The sequence below is a fragment of the Hibiscus syriacus genome, unplaced genomic scaffold (assembly GCF_006381635.1).
Source record: "Hibiscus syriacus cultivar Baekdansim isolate YM2019G1 unplaced genomic scaffold, ASM638163v2 tig00110044_pilon, whole genome shotgun sequence".
Classification (NCBI taxonomy): Eukaryota; Viridiplantae; Streptophyta; class Magnoliopsida; order Malvales; family Malvaceae; genus Hibiscus; species Hibiscus syriacus.
In genome coordinates this window covers 460,447-483,111 of record NW_024062574.1, presented here as the reverse complement: position 1 = coordinate 483,111, position 22,665 = coordinate 460,447, and the positions used below count along the sequence as shown (strand labels likewise).

General features: G+C 37.2%; 2 protein-coding genes and 1 pseudogene across 2 annotated transcripts; 1 reads left to right on the top strand and 2 right to left on the bottom strand.

Moving 5' to 3' along the window:
- Positions 1-728: 728 nt before the first annotated feature.
- Positions 729-1,700, bottom strand: LOC120213725. The gene has a single exon (XM_039211784.1). The coding sequence runs from the start codon at positions 1,698-1,700 to the stop codon at positions 774-776; it is 927 nt and encodes a 308-aa protein (XP_039067715.1). The 3' UTR covers positions 729-773.
- Positions 1,701-2,221: 521 nt separating this feature from the next.
- On the bottom strand, positions 2,222-8,886 carry LOC120213611 (annotated as a pseudogene).
- A 10,795-nt stretch (positions 8,887-19,681) lies between these two features.
- On the top strand, positions 19,682-20,470 carry LOC120213722 (zinc finger A20 and AN1 domain-containing stress-associated protein 1-like). The gene has a single exon (XM_039211782.1). The coding sequence runs from the start codon at positions 19,697-19,699 to the stop codon at positions 20,207-20,209; it is 513 nt and encodes a 170-aa protein (XP_039067713.1). The 5' UTR covers positions 19,682-19,696; the 3' UTR covers positions 20,210-20,470.
- Positions 20,471-22,665: the final 2,195 nt, after the last annotated feature.

Genomic DNA, 22,665 nt, shown 5'->3' with positions numbered 1-22,665 from the left:
ACTTATTTTATTTATTAATATTTTATAAAAATCCAAACGTACAAATATAAATTTAGAATTTATCACATAAAATAGTAAACTAATTTTTCAACGTAAAAACCTTCATATTTTAAAAAATTAATATATTCATATTTTTAAATAATTAAATGAGATTTCAATCAAATATATATATATATATATAATAAGATAATGCCCATGGCCCATCCACCATAACAAGAGGTAATGAAAACAGGTCACGCAAGGTCAAATTTTCTACTAGTTTGAATTTACATGAGAAATATATTTCTTTCCCTCGATACCGATTCAACTCAAATTTAAAAATAATTAATACGATTTGAAATCTAATTTGAATTTTGAGATGAAAATTGATATTCGATTTAACCCGAAACATGTTTCATATTATATAAAAAAAATTATCTTAAACTCGAATCTGACTTCATATTTTAAAAAATTTGATATGGTCCCAACTCAATTTTTCACTTTTCAAAATTTGATTTGATTCAAAATTAATATTTTAAAAAGAAATCCGAACAATTTTCAGCCCTAAACAAAGCTTACGTTTCAAGACTCTGGGCCTGATGATTGTGTCTGACCCACAAAGGTTGAAACCAACAACTTCTCCAACCACTAGTATAATATTATGTACTTTTCAATGGAGCGCAAACTCTCAGTTTTCATGTTGCAAGACATTGAACCTATGAACATTTTGTTAGAATCAGAAGTCCAGAAAAGAATGATCATACATTGAATAAAAGGATCACAGAACTAAGATTTCAAGAATGGTAATTTATGTACTGATATTCGATCGTCGGCGTTGTTCGAGTAGCAGAAGCTGTCGGAGCTCTGAAATGTCCAACCATGGAAACCTGAAGGGCTTCCTCTTCATAAGCTCTCCTCTCGAGTTCCTCCAGTCTTGCTTTTTTCTTCACCTTAATAACAATCGCCACCAAAAGCAACCCCAAGAGGAAAGCTCCCAAAGCAACTCCGACCGAGCTTCCGACTGCCAGTTTCCATCTACTAATCTTTTTCCTCACCGGCATCAACGGCGGTGACTCGACGACCAAACCGAAATGTCCATCCCTTGTCACAACACAAACATTGGGTGACGCTTGGTTTTTCAATGTAACTTTTCCATCTCCTTCAAAACTAGCACACAATGGCCTTGTTGACAATCCTGTTACGTTGGAAGCCATTTTATTTTCGCCAAAATTGATTTTAATTGGATTTTCCCTTGCAAGAACCCCGAGTTGAAAAGGGCTACCGAGACTCACATCACTGCCTGCATTATAAGCTAAAAGCCCCAACACAGGTGACACAAGCTGGTAACCTGATAGATCATAGTTTGCATAATATATAGATGACCAATTGAGACCTAAGTTTTGTCTCACCACAATGACTCTCTCAGCACATGGGTGAACAATCACACCAATTCCCAAATGAAATTCCTTTACTTTCGCTCCATATCGTCGGAGACTCCCACATCGAAACCTCACGGTATCGACTTCGATCCCAGATAAATTTGCAGGTAAATGTAAAGCATATAAAGTACCTGTTTTCCAATGCCAGTTAAAGGACTTAACTGTGTAGTCCCTAATGAGAAGATCGAGGAGGCGAGCCGATGCAATCCCTTCGACTTTGGTTGAAAAAAATGACGCCCATGAAAGTATTATCAGTGTGAGAAAGATGAGATCAGAGCCCATTAGAAGGGGCTAAGGTTTAAGTGGAAACATAGGGCATTTTCATCTGCAGTTTTCTCCAATGGCTTCATATGTCCCATTGTGGAGATATGGGGTTTTATATTATATGATTTTTCAAGTGGGCTTTGGAGTTTAAAGCAAGCAAACCTTTGAATTTGCCTAAAAGCTTGTGGAAAATGAAGCTTTGTGGCATGGCTTGATGATGACCCTTTGTATCATTTAGGGCTCGGTACTCAATTTTGTTGTCCTTTAAGACTTTAACATGTTCCCCACTTTAATCATATTTGTGGGTCTCATGTTGGCTTAAAACCATATGGCATCCCAATCCTTCCAATCAATATTCTTTTTTATCCCTTCGAGTCGGTCCACATGTACATTATATATACATGTCTCGAGGGGATGAAATCAAAAGAAATAATTGAATAAGAGCAGAAGTACAAATTTACTCTAGTTCATTCATAATTATAGCAGTTCTACAGATTTCTATTACATGTTAAATTTAGATTAACTTGATTTGTACGCCAGTGACGACGGAGTTTGGCTGGTTAGGATCACTGTGGTAATAATCCTTCTTTCTTGGCCATTTCATAGATAGCGATGGCCATGAGTGCCTTTGCATCAGGTGTCGTGCGCCAGAGTTTCTCGTACGGAACTACACAAACCTTGATCATCTCACCGTGTTCGGAACAACCTGTTTCTTTTCCTTCAAGCTGTGTGATAATGTTTTTATCAACACGCCCTGTGTACATAATTAGGCCCAGTTCTTCATCACAGCCTCCCTAACATGGAAAACACAAGAAAAAATTATCTAAAACCTAAGCTGAATCAAGTCATGACATGACAAAATGTCCCGGAAAACAGCATAAAATTCTCTACAAAGGACTATCAGAACAGCTATGCCAAGATTCCAAACAAACAGTGCACATCATGGATTAATAATTAGATAATCGAAGTTACATGCAGTTAACGATTCTATTTCAAAGTGATGTAGGGTTTATAACATGAGATGGTTTTCCAGGAAAAAAAACATTCATCCGTATTGCCAGCATACCGGAGAAGGAAAAAAATTGAATCCAGTAGATGGATCGAGGAAGGCAGTGAGGTCAACCATGTCTTCTAGTTTCAGGTGAATACCAATCTCCTCCTCAACCTGCAAGTTTCAACTCATTAAGAAAATATTTGTGGAACAGAAAGGGGGGAAACGGAAGCCAAAAAAGAAAAGCCGGTCGTAAGGAATTTTTAACAAAATATTATGTCAAAAGTAGCAAGTTCTCTCAACCAATTGGCAGATGTAGAACATTGGCATATCCTTAAATATAATGTAGGCTGGAATATAATCTATAAGAACCCACAAAGGGGGAAAATGATCTCGTAGCAGAGACTCAGATGTTTGGGTGCACTACTATATAACCCTCGATTACTTGACCTTAAAAATGGCAGATTTCATTGCCTAAAGCAAATTACGAACTCTATGTGTGGTAATATGACTAACATACAAATTCCTACAAAAATAATAAAGACAGTTTCGAATATATGTATATAAACATTTGTATAATATGTGTTAATCTCTGGCAATGAGAAACAGAGAGAGAGAGCATACCTCACGAACTGCAGTGCCAACAAAATCACCCTTGTCACCATCCAACATTCCAGCAGGCAATTCAAGAACAACCCTCCCCGTGGGGACCCTAGCCTTACAGAAAAAAAAATGAATAACTTAGCTTTGGATGAAGTAGCATATGTAAATGGCCATCTTCAAAAATCAATCCCTCCTCTGCTCAATTGTATTATTACACTTGATAGACAAACAGCTAAGAATAAATTCTTTTTTCAAGAAAAAAACTATGTTAAAAATAATACCTCATTAATTTTATTATCCATCTAAACTTCAATTTATAGTACATAGTTCAAGTAATTACACAATAACTAAAAAATAACTGCTACTAACTGCCTCTAACAACCTATCTAACAAACTAACTAATATTTGTTAATCTCAACACTCCCCCTCAAGTTGGTGGGTAAAAAACATTTGAAACCCCCAACTTGGCTATCAAATATTCGTGCTGTTGAGTACTAAGCGCCTTGGTCAAGATGTTTGCAGGTTGTTCCCTCGAAGACACATGTTCTGCTGCAATAAACCTTTCTTGAATCTTGTCTCTAACAAAATGACAATCAATCTCAATGTGCTTCGTCCTTTCATGAAAAATAGGATTAGAGGCTATCTATAACGCTGCTTTGCTGTCACTGAATAACTTGACTGGTTGATTCTGTTTCACTCCTAGCTCATTTAGCAACCCACTTAGCCAAACTAACTCTGCTGTGGTTATAGCCATACTTCTATACTCAGCTTCTGCTGAAGAACGAGCCACTGTGTTCTGCTTTTTTTACTTCCATGAGACCAAAGAATTGCCAAGTTTTATACAATACCCAGTTACAGATTTCCTTGACATTGGACAAGTTGCCCAATCAGAATCACAGTAGGCAACCAAGCCACATGCACTAGAGGAATCCAACAAAATTCCCTGCCCTGGATTCTTCTTAACATACCGCACAATTCTCAGGGATGCTTGCATATGCATCTTTCCAGGCTGATGCATAAATTAACTTAGATGTTGTACTGAATATGATATGTCTGGCCTGGTATGGGTTAAGTAAATAAGCCTGCCTATCAGTCTTTGAAACTGTGTTTTGTCAACCATATCTTCTTCATTTTGCTTCAAGCTTTTAGTGTCCGAACCAGCCAAGAAAATGTTATTTTGCTCCAAAGGTGTCAAAGCAGGCCTTGCTCCCCCTGCCTTGATATCTTTTATTAATTCGAGAGCATACTTGCGCTGATTTAGAACAATTCTTTTTTTTGATCTTAACACTTCAAGTCCAAGGAAATATTTCAATTCACCCAAGTCTTTCATCTTGAACTTAGAATTCAATGTACACTTGAGCTCTTTTATCATAACATTATCACTGCCAGTAATCAGCAAATCATCTACATACACAAGCACAATGACCAACTTGCTTGCTACTCGCCTTGTAAACATCGAGTAATCATACCTACTTTGTTGAAATCCTGCTGATATAAGTGCTTCAGACAACTTCTTATTTCATCGTTTAGAAGCCTGCTTGAGTCCATATAAAGACTTTTGCAGCCTACAAACCATATGCTCCCCCTGGCTGAAAAAGCCTTCAGGCAGCTGCATATAGACTTCTTTAACCAAATCTCCTTGCAAGAATTCATTATGTATATCCATTTGCCATAATGGCCAGTCAAAGATAGAAGCAAGAGCCAAAATCAATCTCACAGTGGTGAGCTTAGCAACAGGAGAGAAAGTCTCCACATAGTCAACACCCTCCTTTTGATTGTACCCTTTGGCCACCAACCGAGCCTTGAATCTTTCTACCTCACCCGAAGCATGATACTTAATTCTATAAACCCATTTGCAACCAATGGGAATTTTACCAGTTGGAAAAGGCACCACAATCCAACTATTATTCAATTCCAATGCTTGGATCTCTTCTCTTATGGCCTGCTGCCATTGTGGATTTTCACAGGCTTCTTGATAAGTGGTGGGTTCATAAAGATGAGAAATAGAAGCCAAAAAATGTTGAGTATGTCTAGGTAAATGAGAATAAGAGATGTATTTGGAAATGGGGTAAGTAGTTGAGGATGAAGTGGATTAAGTACAGATATAGTCATTTAACCAATTTGGAGGTTTAGAGACACGCGTGGACCTTCTAGACACAAGAGAATCTTGAGCTAAAGAAGGAATGCCATCTGGAGATGATTCTTGAACAAAAGGACAGTTAGATGCACCTGTTGAAAAATCAAATTGAGAAATAGAGGGAATAGGTGAGACAGTAGGGATTTCATTTGAGGAATTATCAATATTAGATGTAGTAGTTGGTACTGAAGAATCAAGAATATGAGAATATGAGAATGCGAAGGAAAAAAGGAGAAGATTCTGAAATAGGAAAATGAAAAGGAAAGATAATTTCATGAAAGACAACATCTCGACTTACAAGAAATTGTTTCGATTGAAGATTAAACAAAATGTATCCTTTTTGAGTTGAATAATATCCCATGAAAACACAAGGAGCAGCCTTAGGAGAGAATTTGTCAAGATAGTTAAGTTTGGTAGCATAACATAGACACCCAAAGACTCTTAAATGAGAAAGATCAGGAGCTTTGTGATGAAGAACTTCAAAAGGTGACTTGAAATTCAAAACAGAAGAAGGTAAGCGATTTATTATATAACAGGTTGTAGTAACACATTCCCCCCCAAAATTTAATAGGAACTTTTGAGTGAAACCTAAGTGCTCTTGCTACTTCAAGGATATGTCTATGTTTGCGTTCAACAACCCTATTTTACTGGGGAGTCTGAACGCAAGAGCTTTGATGAAGAATACCAAGAGAACTAAAAAGGTCATAAAAATGAGAATTAAAGAATTCAGTGTCATTGTCACTGCGAATAATCTGAAAAGTGGTTGAAAATTGGGTTTTAACAAAAGTAATGAATTTTTTAAGTGATATAATAGTGTCACTCTTCAATTTCAACAAGTGCACCCAAGTCATACGAGTAAAGTCATCTACTATAGTTAAAAAATACCTATGACCACTATGCGTAGCAATTCGATAAGGACCCCACAAGTCTATATGAATTAAGCTAAAAGGACCTTGTGAAGAGGTAAGGCTAACAAGAAATGGAAGTCTAGTTTGTTTTGTTAAAGGACATATAGGACAAGAATGCAATAACTTGGAATCCAAGTTAACAGAATGCAACAAGGGTAATTTATTCATGGTCGAGATAGCTGCATCTCCCAAACGAGAATGCCAAATGCTTGTATTATTGCTAGAAACAGTTGTCATACATCCAGATGACACATGAACAAAATCAAAAAAATTTGAATCGCATGAACTAGAGGAAAGTTTAGAAGACATCACATTTGAACAGGTAGATAACAAACCAGTAGGAATTTGATGACTTAAAAAAATAAAGCCCACTATACTCCTTACCAATCCCCTTCATCCTTCCACTTGAGAGGTCCTGCAAAATGTAAAAGTCAGGATAAAAACTGACAAAACAGTGAAGGTCACGGGTAAGTTTTGATATAGAAAGCAAATTATGTGTGAAATTTGGTACATATAGTACATTAGACAGATTTGTGGATGAATTTAGGAAACAAGAACCAACATATGTAATCGGGACTGTTTTACCGTTTGGTAGTTGAATGGAACGTGAAGAACATGAGACAGGTGATTGCAAGCATTGAAAATCAGATCATATATGATTTATGGCCCCTGTATCTAAGATCCAAGTTAGTGACTTACTAGAAGCAGGTAGACATCTATCAACAATACCTGCCAGATTCACAGCGGAATCATTAGATGCAGCAGATGACAACAGGTTGAGGATCTGGTTGTACTGCTCTTGAGTGAAGGTGGGTGCTAGGGGAGCCGAATAACTCAATTTTCCAGGAGTACTAGCAATATCATATACAACAGCAGATTCAGGTACAACAGAAGGTTCAGAAACAGCTACAACAGCTTGACATTCCTTCGCTTAGAGAACTTAAAGTCTGGTGGAAACCCTATGAGGCAATAGCAACTGTCCCTTTTATGTCCCTTGACCTTGCAGTAGTCACAAATGCCTTGAAACCGACGACGGTCAGGAATTCCAGAACTCTTGGAATAGAATACCGATGAATCAGGACTTGAAGAAACAACAGAGAGCTGGATTCGTTGAGACTCTTCCTGAGCAATCATAGAATACGCCTGGTTTACCGAAGAAAGAGGTTGCATCAGTAAGATTTGGCTTCGAATTGATGAATAAGTCTCATTCAAGCCCATGAGAAATTAAAGAAGTTGCTGCTGGGCAGTATGTCTAGAGTACTGCTGCAAACTCGCATATTCACAGGATGCAACCGGCACAAGCGCAACATACTCATCCCACAACATCTTCAATTTAGTGAAGTAAGTTGAGACGCTCAACTTACCTTGAGAAATCATAGCTATTTCTCGATGAAGAAAAAATATTCTGGAGCCATTCACCTTGTCAAAACGCTCCTTCAGATCATCCCAAACCGAAGCTGCATTTGAGGCAAAAACGATGCCAGCCGAGAGCTCCCTACTCACGGCGTTGAGAATCCAGGACAACACGATAACATTACATCTCTCCCACTGAGGATGCAAGTCAGGATCATAGTTTTCTTTCTGGCAAGCACCATCAACGAAGCTGAGCTTGTTCTTCGCTAACAGTGCTATTCGCATTGATCTGTTCCAAACATTGTAGTTCTCCAATCCTACCAGCTGATGAGAGATAAGCGGAGTGCTTGGAGTGTTGGAAAGATGCAAGAAAAGAGGATGATTGAAATCAACCACGACTGATTCGTTCATCGGAGGCATAACATAGGCGATCGTCGAGTGAAAACCCTAAGAAAGTAATTTGGGGAAAGACAATAGAGATAGGGATGTAATTTGGGGAAAGATAATAGAGATAGAGATTGCTATGGGAACGAAATTGAGCCAAACTACACGTTTTAGAAATGGGCCAAGTAAAGAAATCTAGCAAAGAAGGGCTTGGAAACTGATACCATGTTGAAAATAATACCTCATTAATTTTATTATCCATCTAAACTTCAATTTATAGTACATAGTTCAAGTAATTACACAATAACTAAAAAATAACTGCTACTAACTGTCTCTAACAACCTATCTAACAAACTAACTAATATTTGTTAATCTCAACAAACTAAAAATCACCCTACCTGTTTGGTGAGAACAACATATGTAGCACCCTTGGACTCTAAAAGAATTAATACAGCTACAGCGGGTCCTCTTGCAAACGCTATACCTGGAACCTAAGAATGTTTTAGTTCATAAGAAAAGATATTGAACAATTGCACGAATAATTGCAATACATACTCCAAGCTGGAACTAAAAATCAAGTTCAAACCAAGCAAGTTTCACAAAGAACCATAATCCAAAATGAAATTGTTTAGAAAGCTATTCAAGAAGATGATCAAATACCTTCTTACCCGTTCATTTATCGATAATATCGGATTTGAATTTGAGGAAGCCGATTCACTTTCCAAACATATCAACTCCTTGTTGTCAAATAAAACAACTCATTTGACCAAAGCTCAAATGCTTATCAAGTTCAAATTTTGCATAAAACCCACTAAAAAAATCCACCATACATTTAAGCAACACTTCTTCCAATATTTTCAGTACAAGGATAAAAACAAGTAAAACAATATGCACCCGAAGTCTTTTTTTTTCAACAGACTCGATGATTAATGCAATTTTTTTAAGGAAAGATACCTGAATAAGCATTTTTTTTCTCATTAAATTTAATACAATTAGCATTTTTTTTTGTCACTCAGCCGTTAAATATTTAACGGTGTTAAAACGATGTTGTTTTTGAAAAACAAAATTTTCATTAAAACGACGTCGTTTTGCATCTGTATAACATCTCATTTATAACATCATTTAGTGAGAAAACAACCGAGTGACAAAAAATGCTAATTATGTTAAATTTAGCGAGGAAATTGAATGATTTTAAAGTACATTGAGTGTAATATGAGAGAGAATAAAGTTCAGTGATGATTTATGTAATTTACTCTAAAAAATATATCCAAATTCTTTTAAGATAAACTATACATTTAGTACCTAAATTATCAGTTTTAGTATCTAAATTTTTAATTTTTTAAAACTTAACGTTAAATTTTAAACATTGTACTAAAATAAAGCAAAAACTAAATTTTAAGTATAATTTAAAAAAATTAAATACTAAAACATAATAAAACTAATAATTTAAAGAGAAAATCGCCTCAGTGACCAAAAAATGCCTTATAATATACGATTTTAACCAACTTTTTTTGGATTTGCCAAAATGACCAACAAAATCGCAACGCGAAATAAAAATCGCAACGCGATCCCCAGAATCGCAAATCAGTTTCCAAAATCGCAACGCGATTCTTGACAATCGCAATGCGATAGTACAAATTCGCATTGCGATTTTCCAGAATCGCAACGCGAATATGAAAATCGCAACGCGAATACATAAATCGCAACGCGTATCCGTAAATCGTAACGTGTATCCGTAAATCGCAACGCGTATCCGTAAATCGCAATGCGTATCCGTATATCGCAACGCGTATCCGTAAATCGCAACGCGATTTTTAAAGCGCCATTATAATCGCTACGCGTATTTTATTTTCAAATTACAAAAACGAATATTAAGACAAAATCCCGTAATCGTAACTCATAACCTAAAACCTAAAATCACAACTCAGTCCCATCTCCATCTCTCACTCTCTACGGCGAAATCCGTCCCCATCTCCGAAGATTTCCGTCCCCATCTCCGACGAAATCCCTCACAACCATTCACGGTCAGAAATCCCTCACAATATTCAGAAATGGAAAATCAACCTCCGAGGGTTAGTTTTTTTAATTATTTTTATTTTGAAATTTTTGCATTATTGTAGGTTTTTCATATTGAAACTGATGATAAGTTTACTGGTCATTTCAATAATAGATTAACCATTTCACTTAGATTTCATTTCGCGTTACGATTCTCTCGTTGCGATTTTCATTTCGCGTTGCTATTCTCTCGTTGCGATTTTCAAGTTAGTATTTGTCTTTGTCTTTGTTCTGTCTTTTGGTTGAAGTAATGCAATCCATTCAAGTTTCAATTTGCAGAAGAGTCGCAACGAGATAAATGAAAATCGCAACGTGAAAATGACTATCTGCAACGAGAAAAATGAAAATCGCAACGAGAGAATCGCAACGCGAAATGAAAATCGCAACGAGAGAATCGCAACGCGAAACCAAAATCGCATTGCGATTTTCATTTCGTGTTGCGATTCTCTCGTTGCGATTTTCATTTCGCGTTGCGATTCTCTCGTTGCGATTTTCATTTCTCTCGTTGCGACAGTCATTCTCTCGTTGCGATTTTCATTTCAACCAAAAGACAAAACAGTGTTGCAAATTTTAGTTTCAAGAATAAACTACTACTTTTTATGTTTATTGTTTTTGGTATATCTTCAGTGTAGTTTTTGGTATATCTAACTTGGTATGTTTATTGTTTTTGTAGAAATTTTTTTCGGCTTCATTGACATTAAGGAATAAAGTTAGCCTAGCCACTACAATTGCTTCGAAGCTTTCACCTGCACAAAGACAATTGTTTGAGGAAACCTGCTTCGGGCCATGGCTGAGAGTACAGCATCTTAGTGGAGATGCTAATTTGACCCATTTGTGGCTTCAGACCATGACATCAAATCTACCCGACAGTATACAACGTGGTGAGGAAGAGATATGGTTTCATTTTCCACCAGCGTATACTTGTTTTGGGCGGAAGGAGTTCTGCTTAATCACTGGTCTACGATTCGGACACGATGATGTAGGCCGGTACACTCGTCATATCGCCCGCCCATCATGGTTATCCCGGGTTTTTCCGGATGAGTCAATGGAGAAGCCGAACCTACACGTCGACGACCTGAAGAAATTGTTTAATAAGAAAGCTGGTTTCACTCGGATGGATGACGTCGATGTTGTCCGAGTATGCCTTCTACTACTTGTGTATGCCGGCTTTTTAGGCAGAGAGGCCAGACAACCTATTCCTCGGGAGCTAATAATATTGGTAGAGGACCTGAATGCATGGAATCTGTTTCCATGGGGTTCGTATATATGGAAAGCTACATGGACTAAGTTGTCTACTGCCTTTGATGACCGCAAAAGTTTGCGTGGCGATGGGTCGAAATACACTTTGTCAGGCTTTGTTTGGGCCTTTAAGGTAAGAATTTCTATATAATGTTTCTAAAATTATAATTAATTATTTAACAATTACTAATTTTGTTATTATATTGTTTGTAGATTTGGATATTCGAGGCTTTCCCCAGCATGCGTACATATGCAATAAAAACGTCAAATGATATTCCCAGGGCTATTTTCTGGAAGAGGAAAAATCTGTTGGATTGGGAAGACTTAATACCATATGCGACAATAAATAATGTAAGTTAACACAAATACTTTCATATAATATATAAACAAGTTATTAATAGTAGACGTTTAACTTTGTTTGAGTTTTTATATTGTTAGGAGGCCAACATTCCATTACAAAGACTGACACCCACGGAGGAAGAGCTTGCCACTGATTGGTGGCAAGCTAGTCAGAGTTTTTTTGATGGCACGGATGATGAGCAGCATCCACTTCCTCCAATTCGAGAGCCATCACCCGATCGACCCGATTATACACCTCTAGAACGAGAGCCATCACCTATCCCGTCACATCATCGAGCCTCTTCTCCACCATCACCTCATGATAGGCGACCAGTAAAGAGGCCACGACATTTATCTCCTTGTTCTCCACCTCCACGGGATGAGTTACGTGATGAGGTCAATGCCTTGCGTGAGGAGATCGGTACTCTACGCGATAACGATGGTGCATGGCGTGTGGAGGTGTCAACTTTACGTGGTGAGGTTGCCGCTCTACGTGAGATGATAATATCGTTGCAGAATGAGGTTCATACTCTACGCAACGAGGTAAGTTTAAGATTTTCCATATTTAACTTAATGATAAATTTACTCGTAATTTCACTTAGATTAGTCATTTCACTTAGATTGCTTAGTAAATTTATTCGGTTGCTGCCAATTCTGCTAAACTGTGTATTCTTTAACACTGTGAAATAGTATTTGTCTTTGTTTTGTCTTTTGGTTGAAAGTAAATTTGTTCGGTTGCTGCCAATTCTGCTAAACTGTGTATTCTTTAACACTGTGAAATAGTATTTGTCTTCGTTTTGTCTTTTGGTTGAAAGTAAATTTGTTCGGTTGCTGCCAATTCTGCTAAACTGTGTATTCTTTAACACTGTGAAATAGTATTTGTCTTTGTTTTGTCTTTTGGTTGAAAGTAAATTTGTTCGGTTGCTGCCAATTCTGCTAAACTGTGTATTCTTTAACACTGTGAAATAGTATTTGTCTTTGTTTTGTCTTTTGGTTGAAAGTAAATTTGTTCGGTTGCTGCCAATTCTGCTAAACTGTGTATTCTTTAACACTGTGAAATAGTATTTGTCTTTGTTTTGTCTTTTGGTTGAAAGTAAATTTGTTCGGTTGCTGCCAATTCTGCTAAACTAATACCCTGAAGTCAGTATTTGTCTTTGTTTTGTCTATTGGTTGAAGTAATGCAATCCATTCAAGTTTCAATTTGCAGAAGAAGAAATAGTTTACTTTCGCAACACGAAACTTAAAATCGCAACGAGAGAATCGCAACGCGAAATGAAAATCGCAACGCGAAACCAAAATCGCATTGCGATTTTCATTTCGCGTTGCGATTCTGTCGTTGCGATTTTCATTTCGCGTTGCGATTTTGGTTTCGCGTTGCGATTTTGGTTTCTCGTTGCGATTCTCATTTCGCGTTGCGATTTTAAGTTTCGTGTTGCAAAAGTAAACTATTTCTTCTTCTGCAAATTGAAACTTGAATGGATTGCATTACTTCAACCAATAGACAAAACAAAGACAAATACTGACTTCAGGGTATTAGTTTGAAACATATTTTTCTTTGTTATCTGATGCATTTTGTGAACTATGATAGAATAATGACTTGGGTGAATACAATGCAAGTTTGAAACATATTTGTCTTTGTTTTCACTGTTTAAATATCATGTCTGTTTATTTACTGATTTTTGTATTTAATTATTTAGCGGCCCGATAGAGTGGATGCTTTACGTCGGGTTATGCTTACACGACGGAGTTCACGCATCAGACAGCGTGCACGTGCTATTAAGTCTCCGTACACCCCAATAGTGCGAAGACATCGCAAGAAGAAGCCCGACTCGCCTGTCATCCCTCAAGAGTCCACTCCTATCGTTGAAGAGGCCCCCCCTATCATTCCTCGAGAGTCCCCTCCCACCGTTCAAGAGGCCACTGTCATCATTGAAGAGGTCCCTCCCACCATTCAAGAGCCCGATTCACATGGCGTCATATGTAGGCTTCTTGAGAAACCCTCTGACGTGCCGAACATGATGGATTCAAGTTGGCTCTCGTATGAGTTACCGGCCAGTACCATACCGGTATCTGAAGAGGAGAGGAAACAACTACCGGACACAATTCTGGATAACACCCTTTGGGCTAAGACCGCAGTTGATTTTTATCTACATGAGCGGAGCCAGGGGTGTTTCACTGACATATGCAAGCTCACCGATGATATCTATTTGTTGCTTGATCGGTCTTGGTGGGGCGTATTATTAGGGGTCGAAGACAATGGCTATTTCGATGGGGGGGTAAGTCTTATATTTTTCTTATATTTCAATTTGATTAATTTTTTTTTAAATTTATGTAAGTCACTAATATATGTCTTTTTTTGTAAAACAGCATATCGATGCGTGGGTGACACGTCTTCTAATAATAAGAAAACTTAAGAAAAATAAAAATATACGATATACAATTATGCCGACGTCTTTTAACGCCGTTCACTTGAAGAATGCACGAGATGAATCATTTGATTTGGGCAATGGACAAGCTAAACTTTATCCTGCATGGTGGGAGGTCGATAAGGTTAGTATTTATTTTAGATTGAGTTTAAAGGTTTTATGAAATGAGTGCGCAAATGAATGAATTATTACTTATGATTGCAGGTGTTTATCCCTGTTTTGGAACGTAAACATTGGATTCTCGTCGAGCTTCAGCTCCCATCCCTTAAGACAATAGTGTATGACAGCATGATAAATTACATATCATTGGCTGATTTAAGAGAGATTATTAAGGGATGGAGCTCTCATTTGGCTAAATTCTTGGATGCGATCAATTATTGGACTCGTTCTGGAAACAAGAAGCCAAAGAAGCTCAATATTACAGTTATTAGAGACGAGACCGCGCCACAACAAACGGGAGGAGCCAGAGGAGATTGTGGTCCTCTCGTATGCTTGGCGTTGGAGCGTTTGACGACGGGAAGCACCAAGTATCTACCTCCCACCGATAGAGATAGAGCTGCAGTAGGCTTGTGGTTTCGGCATTATATGGCTAAATCGATATATACGAGACGCTGCCTACCTGCATCCGCGTTATAAAAATGTCCATAAACAATTGGTAAGTTTATAGACTTTTGGTTTGAAAATGTTTGGTTAAGTACCTAGAATAGAATAATTTGCTGTTTGTAGGTTTTAGATGTGTAGAAAGTGTTGTTTGAGCAAATGTTTGGTTTCTGCAGGTTAATCTCAGAAGTGAACTGCGTGAAAATGATATATGGCTGCAAAAGTTGATTCAATAGTTTAATTGATTGTTTTTGATTGTTTAATTGATTTGTAAAAGTTGATTCAATAGTAGATGATTGGAAATAAGAATTATTGCTTATTTTTTGATTGTTTAATTGATTTGTAAAAGATGATTTGTAAAAGTTGATTTGTGTAATTGATGCGAACATAATTCTTATTTGTGCTTGTTTAATTGATTGAAATGTAATGGTTGATTTTGTTGATTTCAATCTGCATTATGTTGAAATGAAAATCGCAATGCGAAATGAAAATCGCAACGAGAGAATCGCAATGCGAAATGAAAATCGCAATGCGGAAATGAAAATCGCAACGAGAGAATCGCAATGCGATTTTCATTTCGCATTGCGATTTTCATTTCCGCATTGCGATTCTCTCGTTGCGATTTTCATTTCGCATTGCGATTTTCATTTCGCATTGCGATTCTCTCGTTGCGATTTTCATTTCGCATTGCGATTTTCATTTCCGCATTGCGATTCTCTCGTTGCGATTTTCATTTCGCATTGCGATTTTCATTTCCGCATTGCGATTTTCTTGTTGGGATTTTCATTTCGCATTGCGATTCTCTCGTTGCGATTGTAATTTCCGTGTTGCGATTGTCAAATGCATGCCTAATAAGTGATAACAACTGAATAACAAGAGTTGGTTAAGTCAAAATGGTTGGCCTGAGTCATTAATTCAACTGAAAATGTTAAAAGTTCACACATAAAATCCACATAATACAACGTTTGCATTTAAAAATCACCTAAGTTAACAGTCCCAAAAGGTGAAGCCAATTGTGATTGGGATTTTAAAGATGATTGCCTTTTGCTTGACACCATATGAGCTTTGGATTTTGATGAGGATCCATATTTTGGTAGAGGAAAGATGATTTTGATGGCACTGGTGATCCACATGTCAACCTTGTATGACCACTTTCCTTGCACCGACTACATGTCGATCTCTTCTTCTCTTCACCCTTAGACGGTATACGATCGTGACTTTTTGGTCGGCCAGGTAGCCTTCTGTCCATGGCTGGTGGCAAAACTATTTGTAAGTCATCTGGTATGTCCCACTCAGAAGGATGTGGAATAGGGTAGACAATCTCGGCATAAGTCTGTCGATAAACTTCTGTAGTGTAGCAATCCATAGCGTATGCGCTTGAATCATCTTGGTTTAAATGAAGAGCAACTTTTATAACATGGCCACACGGATAACCAGATGTTTGCCATTTCATACAACTACACGTCTTTGCATTTAGATCGACTAGCCCATTTAAGTTATTATCCAGTACTTGAAACAAAGTGTTTGAACATGGTTCAACTCTCCATGACGTTGACTTCACAACACGTTTCGTTATCTTTTTTTCAGTCCATGGTGTAACACGATGTTCCAATGTTCCTGTAAATTTAAATAAACAATACTTAGTAAAATATATAAATATGATAAGTTACGAATTCAAAGAAATAATACATGCATGGTTTCTTTTCTTGTAGTACCACTGTTGAATAGAGGCTCGAAAAAACTCCATTAACATAGTAATGGGTAATTTCCGGGAATGACGACTTAGAGCGTTGATTGATTCTGCACTATTAGACGTCATGAAACCATATCTTGCTCCAAGTTGATGTACTCTTGACCATCTTTCAAACCCGACATCTTCTAGTGTTTGAGCACACTGAGGCAAAACACGTCTTAAACAATTTATATGCTTATTGAAATCCACTTCCCGATAAGCTTTTACAGCCTTCCAGTATGTCCATTTGTGCTTTTTTATACCAGCAGACCTTGATTTTAGATTTCTATACAAATGAACACCACAAAGTCCATGAAAAGCATCTGGGAAACACCTTCTAACAGCGTTGTCAATTGAGTTTGCCCTATCGGATATGATTGTCAGATTGCTAATAGGACCTATGCAATCCCTAAGATGCCCCATAAACCATGTCCATGAATCAGAGGTTTCAGATTTGCCAACCCCGTAAGCTATTGGCAATATCCCATTGTTAGCATCCATGGCTACTGCTAATAAGTTTACTCCAAGGTATCGACCTTTCAAATGTGCTCCGTCAACTATAATAACTGGGCGCATGCAAGTAATAAACGAACGAATCTACAAAATAATATACACAAGAAATATAATCATTTAAATGTGAAATGCATGTAACTAACAAAAATGAGTCAACAAAATTATATTGATTTACTAACCGTAGCACCAATGGCGATAAACAGCAACTCAAAGCGTCCATCTCTATCTGTTTTGATATGAGTTACCGACCCAGGGTTTTTCAGCTTTAAATTGTGACAATAAGCCGGCAGTTGGGCAAACGATGCTTCTGGCGACCCCCTCAACAATTCCAAGGCATAACATTTGGCTCTCCAAGCTTGAGAATATGATATACTAATCTTGAACCGAGCATTCATGTCAGTCATAATTTCATGTCCCCGATATACCCTGCCATTCAAAAACATTAACTCAGCCAGAAAACCACCCAACACCTTTTTGTTTGCCTGTCTATGGTGAGGAAAAACTTGGGTTCTTGAACATGTATGTTTATCAATAAAAGTCCTAACTTGAAACATTTCGCAATCTTTTATTCTCTTTGCAATCATACGCCACGTACAGTTTTTGTCAATCATACACCTTGTTTCGAAACGATCTTTGCTTGATTTGTTAACTTTTAGTTGATAGCCATCTTCCACACATTTCGTATACAAAGCTATCTTCAAGTCTTCCTTTGTATCAAAACAATCATCTTTCTTGATACGAATAACTTTTGTGTAACAATCAACTGCTTTCTTTACCAACTCTTCTTCCGGTATCTGAAGTAATTCTGGCATATTCCAGTTATACGCCCGTGGCATTTTCTTTTCTTCGGGGAATTTTTCTTCTTCTTTTTCTTCTTCAGGATTATATGAATTACAGAATGGATGTTCAACATGTTCATTCACAGTCGTAACTTCCTCCTCATTATCATCAACAATACATTCTTCGGCAACGGCTGTTTCTTCATCAAAATTCGGGTATTGACCAATATCAAAATCATTACACGCAGGGTCTGTTTCTTCTTCTGAAACATCATCAAAATCCGTGTATTGACCAATATCAAAGTCCGGATATTGACCAAGACCAAATTTCGAATACTGACTAGTACTCACAATTTTTTCTGTTGGCTCATCATCGTCTAACTGGTCAATACGAAAACCGGAATTTGGTGCTGAAAGTTGATTGGGATTTGGATTAGAGAAAGGTTGTGGGTTTTGAGAAAAACTTAGTTGATTACTACCCGCTACTGACCCAACAATACTACTTCTAGGTTCAACAACATACAATGTAACATCATCTTGTGAAACACTAATGTAAGCAATGAATCGTTCAACATCTTCATTGTCGGTTAACAAATAAACTTTACCATTTCTCTGATAAGATAGCCTAAATCCACTTAGGGGCTCTAAATTCAATTTATTTGAAACACGTAGCATTAGAGTTTCATAAGTTAACTTTTGTAAAGACAATTTTAGTTGAAGATTCATGGGTAAAGGCATATATTGTAAAACACCATGAACATTATCCCATGACCCTCCAAAACACAAATCTATCCAAACATGATCAACATTAGATGATTTCATGGTTGTAAATTAATTTACTAAACAGACGAGCTGCGAAACTAAAACCTGTTGCCGGATTGGGAAGGATGTCGTTGGATATAGGAACGGATGTCGCCGGAGAGAGTGATAGATGGAGATGGAATGAGTTGCGATTTAGGGATTTAGTTTATGATTTGCTGCTATTGCGTAGTTATATACCCAAAATTTCAGTGTTGTGATTTACAGATTCTCGTTGCGATTTACGGATTATCGTTGCGATTTACAGATTCTCGTTACGATTTACGGATTATCGTTGCGATTTACGGATACGCGTTGCGATATACGGATACGCATTGCGATTTACGGATACGCGTTGCTATTTACAGATACACGTTGCGGTTTACGGATACGCGTTGCGATTTATGTGTTCGCGTTGCGATTTTTATATTCGCGTTGCGATTCTTGAAAATCGCAATGCGAATTTGTACTATCGCATTGCGATTTTCAAGAATCGCGTTGCGATTTTGGAAACTGATTTGCGATTCTGGGGATCGCGTTGCGATTTTTATTTCGCGTTGCGATTTTGTTGGTCATTTTGGCAAATCCAAAAAAAGTTGGTTAAAATCGTATATTATAAGGCATTTTTGGTCACTGAGGCGATTTTCTCTAATTTAAATACTAAATATGTAATTTATCTATTCTTATATACAAATTCAATCAAAATCTTTATATACAAGTTAAGCAAAAATAAAAATTATATATAGGGATGGCAGAATGACCCGAACTCGACGGGAAACTCGAAACCCAGTTAAATTCGGGTCAGATCGAATTTGAATGATATTGGGTTGGATCGGGTCGAATATCAAGATTTTTTTCGGGTCGAGTTCAGGGACGGGGCAAAGTATCCTGGTAAAATACCCTTCTAGGTCGGTTTAGGCGGCGTTCAAGAGCATATATGTAGAGGCTACATTCGGCAATATGAATCAGGAAATCAATAGGGGGAAAAAACCAATATATTTTGATTGCGAACCTCGTTATCTTGACTTCGACTGTTTCAGATTTTCCGTGAAAATCAAGAAGGGGAAAGAGAACCCTTTAAATCAAAACCCTGATCCCTAATCCTATTTTTGTCGACATTGATTGTAGAAATCAAAGCAAACCCTTAACTGGACGACATGGGTTATGAACAGAATCAAGGAACTATCTTTCCCCCTCCGGAGCCGAAGCTTTGCGCCAACGGGTGTGGGTTTTTCGGCTCGGCAGCGAATATGAACCTCTGCTCCAAGTGTTACCGCGACCTCCGTGCCGGGGAGGAGCAAGCGGCGAAGGCAAAAGCTGTCATGGAGAAATCTCTCAGTGTCAACGCGAAAGACGAGGTCATCGTTGAAGCGATTAAGCCGGTCGAGGAGCTGCCTTACGAGGGTTCCTCATCGACGGCGGTTGAGCAACAACCGGCCGTGGTCCTCGCCGGCGATGAAAAACCAGTGCCGAAGTTGTCGAACAGGTGCTTTATCTGCAGAAAGAAGGTGGGATTGACTGGGTTCAAGTGCCGTTGCGAGAGTACATTCTGCGGCGAGCATAGGTACCCGGAGAAACACGAGTGCTTCTTTGATTTCAAGGGAACCGGACGTGATGCGATTGCCAGTGCGAATCCCGTCATTAAAGCCGAAAAAGTGGAGAGGTTCTGAAAGATTGCCTGCGTGTCGTGTTCTTCAGTGGGTTTGCCTTCATTTTCTTTCCCTCACAGCTCTTTGAGGGTTCTATTAGGGTTTAAATTCAGTGGAAAATTGGGTGTTTTTAATGTTCTTGCTAGTGTTCTATGGGAACTTGAAATGATTGGGACAGTAATGGGGTTTGGCTTAGGTTGATTCATAATAAAAATGGGTCAATGAATGTTTCTGGTTTGATCTTCATCATATCTATTTTTGTTAAATATAACATATTTTGAAGCTATCTATTTTATATTCCTGTTGGATTCAAATCTTATCAAAATCTCTGTTGATTGATATACGGCTGTGATTCTCATGAACAGCTCCCATTCTTGTTATCTGGTTATGTACGTGCATCAGTGGTCTACCACTCTTCAAATGCATAAAATTGTGGATGTTGTTTCGTTCAATGTTATATTTGTTGCTCCATCATTCGGCCGATACAAGTACGAGAACATAGAATGACCGATACATATAGTAGAACATAGAATGACTGATGCATATACAAACATGATTATGAGAAAATATGTCGAAATCTTCGGTTAGAACCTTATGTTGGACAGACATTGCATCCTACACTTACTCTTGATTCCGAGTAACATGATTGTTCTTTTACATGAATCGAAGAAACATGAATTTCCTTATGAAACCTTCATTCATTGTTCTATGTTTCTGTATTGGACCTGCATTTTGTTGTGTGTTTGATTTCTTGACTCATGAAAGCTTCTGAAATTTTTACTCTATGATTACTGGAATGGAATTGAAGTTTCCAACATTGATTACAACAGGGTGAATTCACGAAACAATGTTCTCGATTTTTTTTTTCACGAAATGGTGCACATCCCAGATTAATTGCTGGAATGGGGTGAATTCTACAGTGGTCTTGGAGGTCGCCATGGCATCCGGGCGACCTTGGAGGTCGCCATGGCATCCGGGCGACCTTGGAGGTCGCCATGGCATCCGGGCAACCTTTGTGTATTTTGCAAAGGAATAGGTCGCCATGCAATCAACATGGGACGTGGGAATGCATGGGGGAGGGGATGGTGCATTGGACGTGGGAACTGTGGGAATGCATGGGGGGAGGGGATGGTGCATTGGACGTGGGAACTGTGCATGGCCATGCACGTCGAACGGTGTAGGTCACGGTGGTAGGTAGGTCGCCATGGAGTCTCGGCGACCAAGGTCCTGTAGCTGTTGCATGCATGCGTTGCATCATAGCTCATAGCTCAGAGATTCCTGCACCCGTAGCTGTATGTGTTGCATCTATAGTTGCGTTATTGCAGCGTTAATTTAGCTGTCAGCCTTTCAATGCTCAATAGTTAACGCTCAGTTGCTTTATATAAAGGATATGGGGTTTAGGGTAGAAGCACAAACAGAACCAACACATATAAACTTTGTCGAGAGAAATAAAAGGAAGAAGAAGAAAAGAAGATAAAGGCTCAAACATAGTTCGTGAGGTAATTTTTTTATTGTTTAATTTAGTTTATTATATGAAATTATTAGTTTGTTAGTTTCGGGTTTAGGGTAAAACTAAAATCTAGTTAATTAGTTTGTTAGTATAAATTATTAGTTTGTTAGTTTAAGTTATATTATATTAGTTTATTAGTTTAAGTTATATATTATTATATAAAAATTAGTTAATTAGTTTCTTAGTTTAAGTTATTAAATATAAAAAATATTAATTAATTTGTTAGTGTCTTTAAACGTATATTAGGTTGTTCGTTGAAGTTGAAGTTATATTATAAAAAAATTAATTAGTGCTTAATTAGTTTGTTATTTTAACTAAGTTATATTATAATAAAGAAATAGTTTATTAGTTTAAGGTATATTATAATATATTAGATTATATAAAATTAATTTGTGGGAGCTATTGTTGTTTAAATAAATATTTTGTTTACACATACATGACATTATTTCACAATATTTGCCCACGTACAGATTGATTCGAAGAAAGAAACAAGGCAGGAAAAGAAAGTAAAGGAAGAAGGCATAAAGACGTGAGTAATTTATTATTTTTTGTTGTCCATTTTTTGTTGTTGTGTATGTGTAAATTAGTTAGTTAGTAAGTTTATATTAGATTATATAAACTAATTTGTGCGAGATAATTTCCGTTTTAAAAAATATTGTGTTTAAAAATATTTAGTGTTGTTTTAAAAATATTTTGTTTAATTTACATTGTATGTGTATATTAGTAAGAAGTAAAAATTAATTGAATGAAATAATCCGGACAACGCACAACGCATTATCTCGCGAAATAATTATTTCGAGAACATTATCTCGACAGTTTTGCCTAACAAATTTGTTTAATATTTTTAAAAAATAAAAAATATTATCAAACTAATCATTATTATTAGTAATAATTACTAAATGATTAGTATCAAATCTAAATCATTAAATATTTATAATAAATAATTATTAGTGATTATGACTAAATC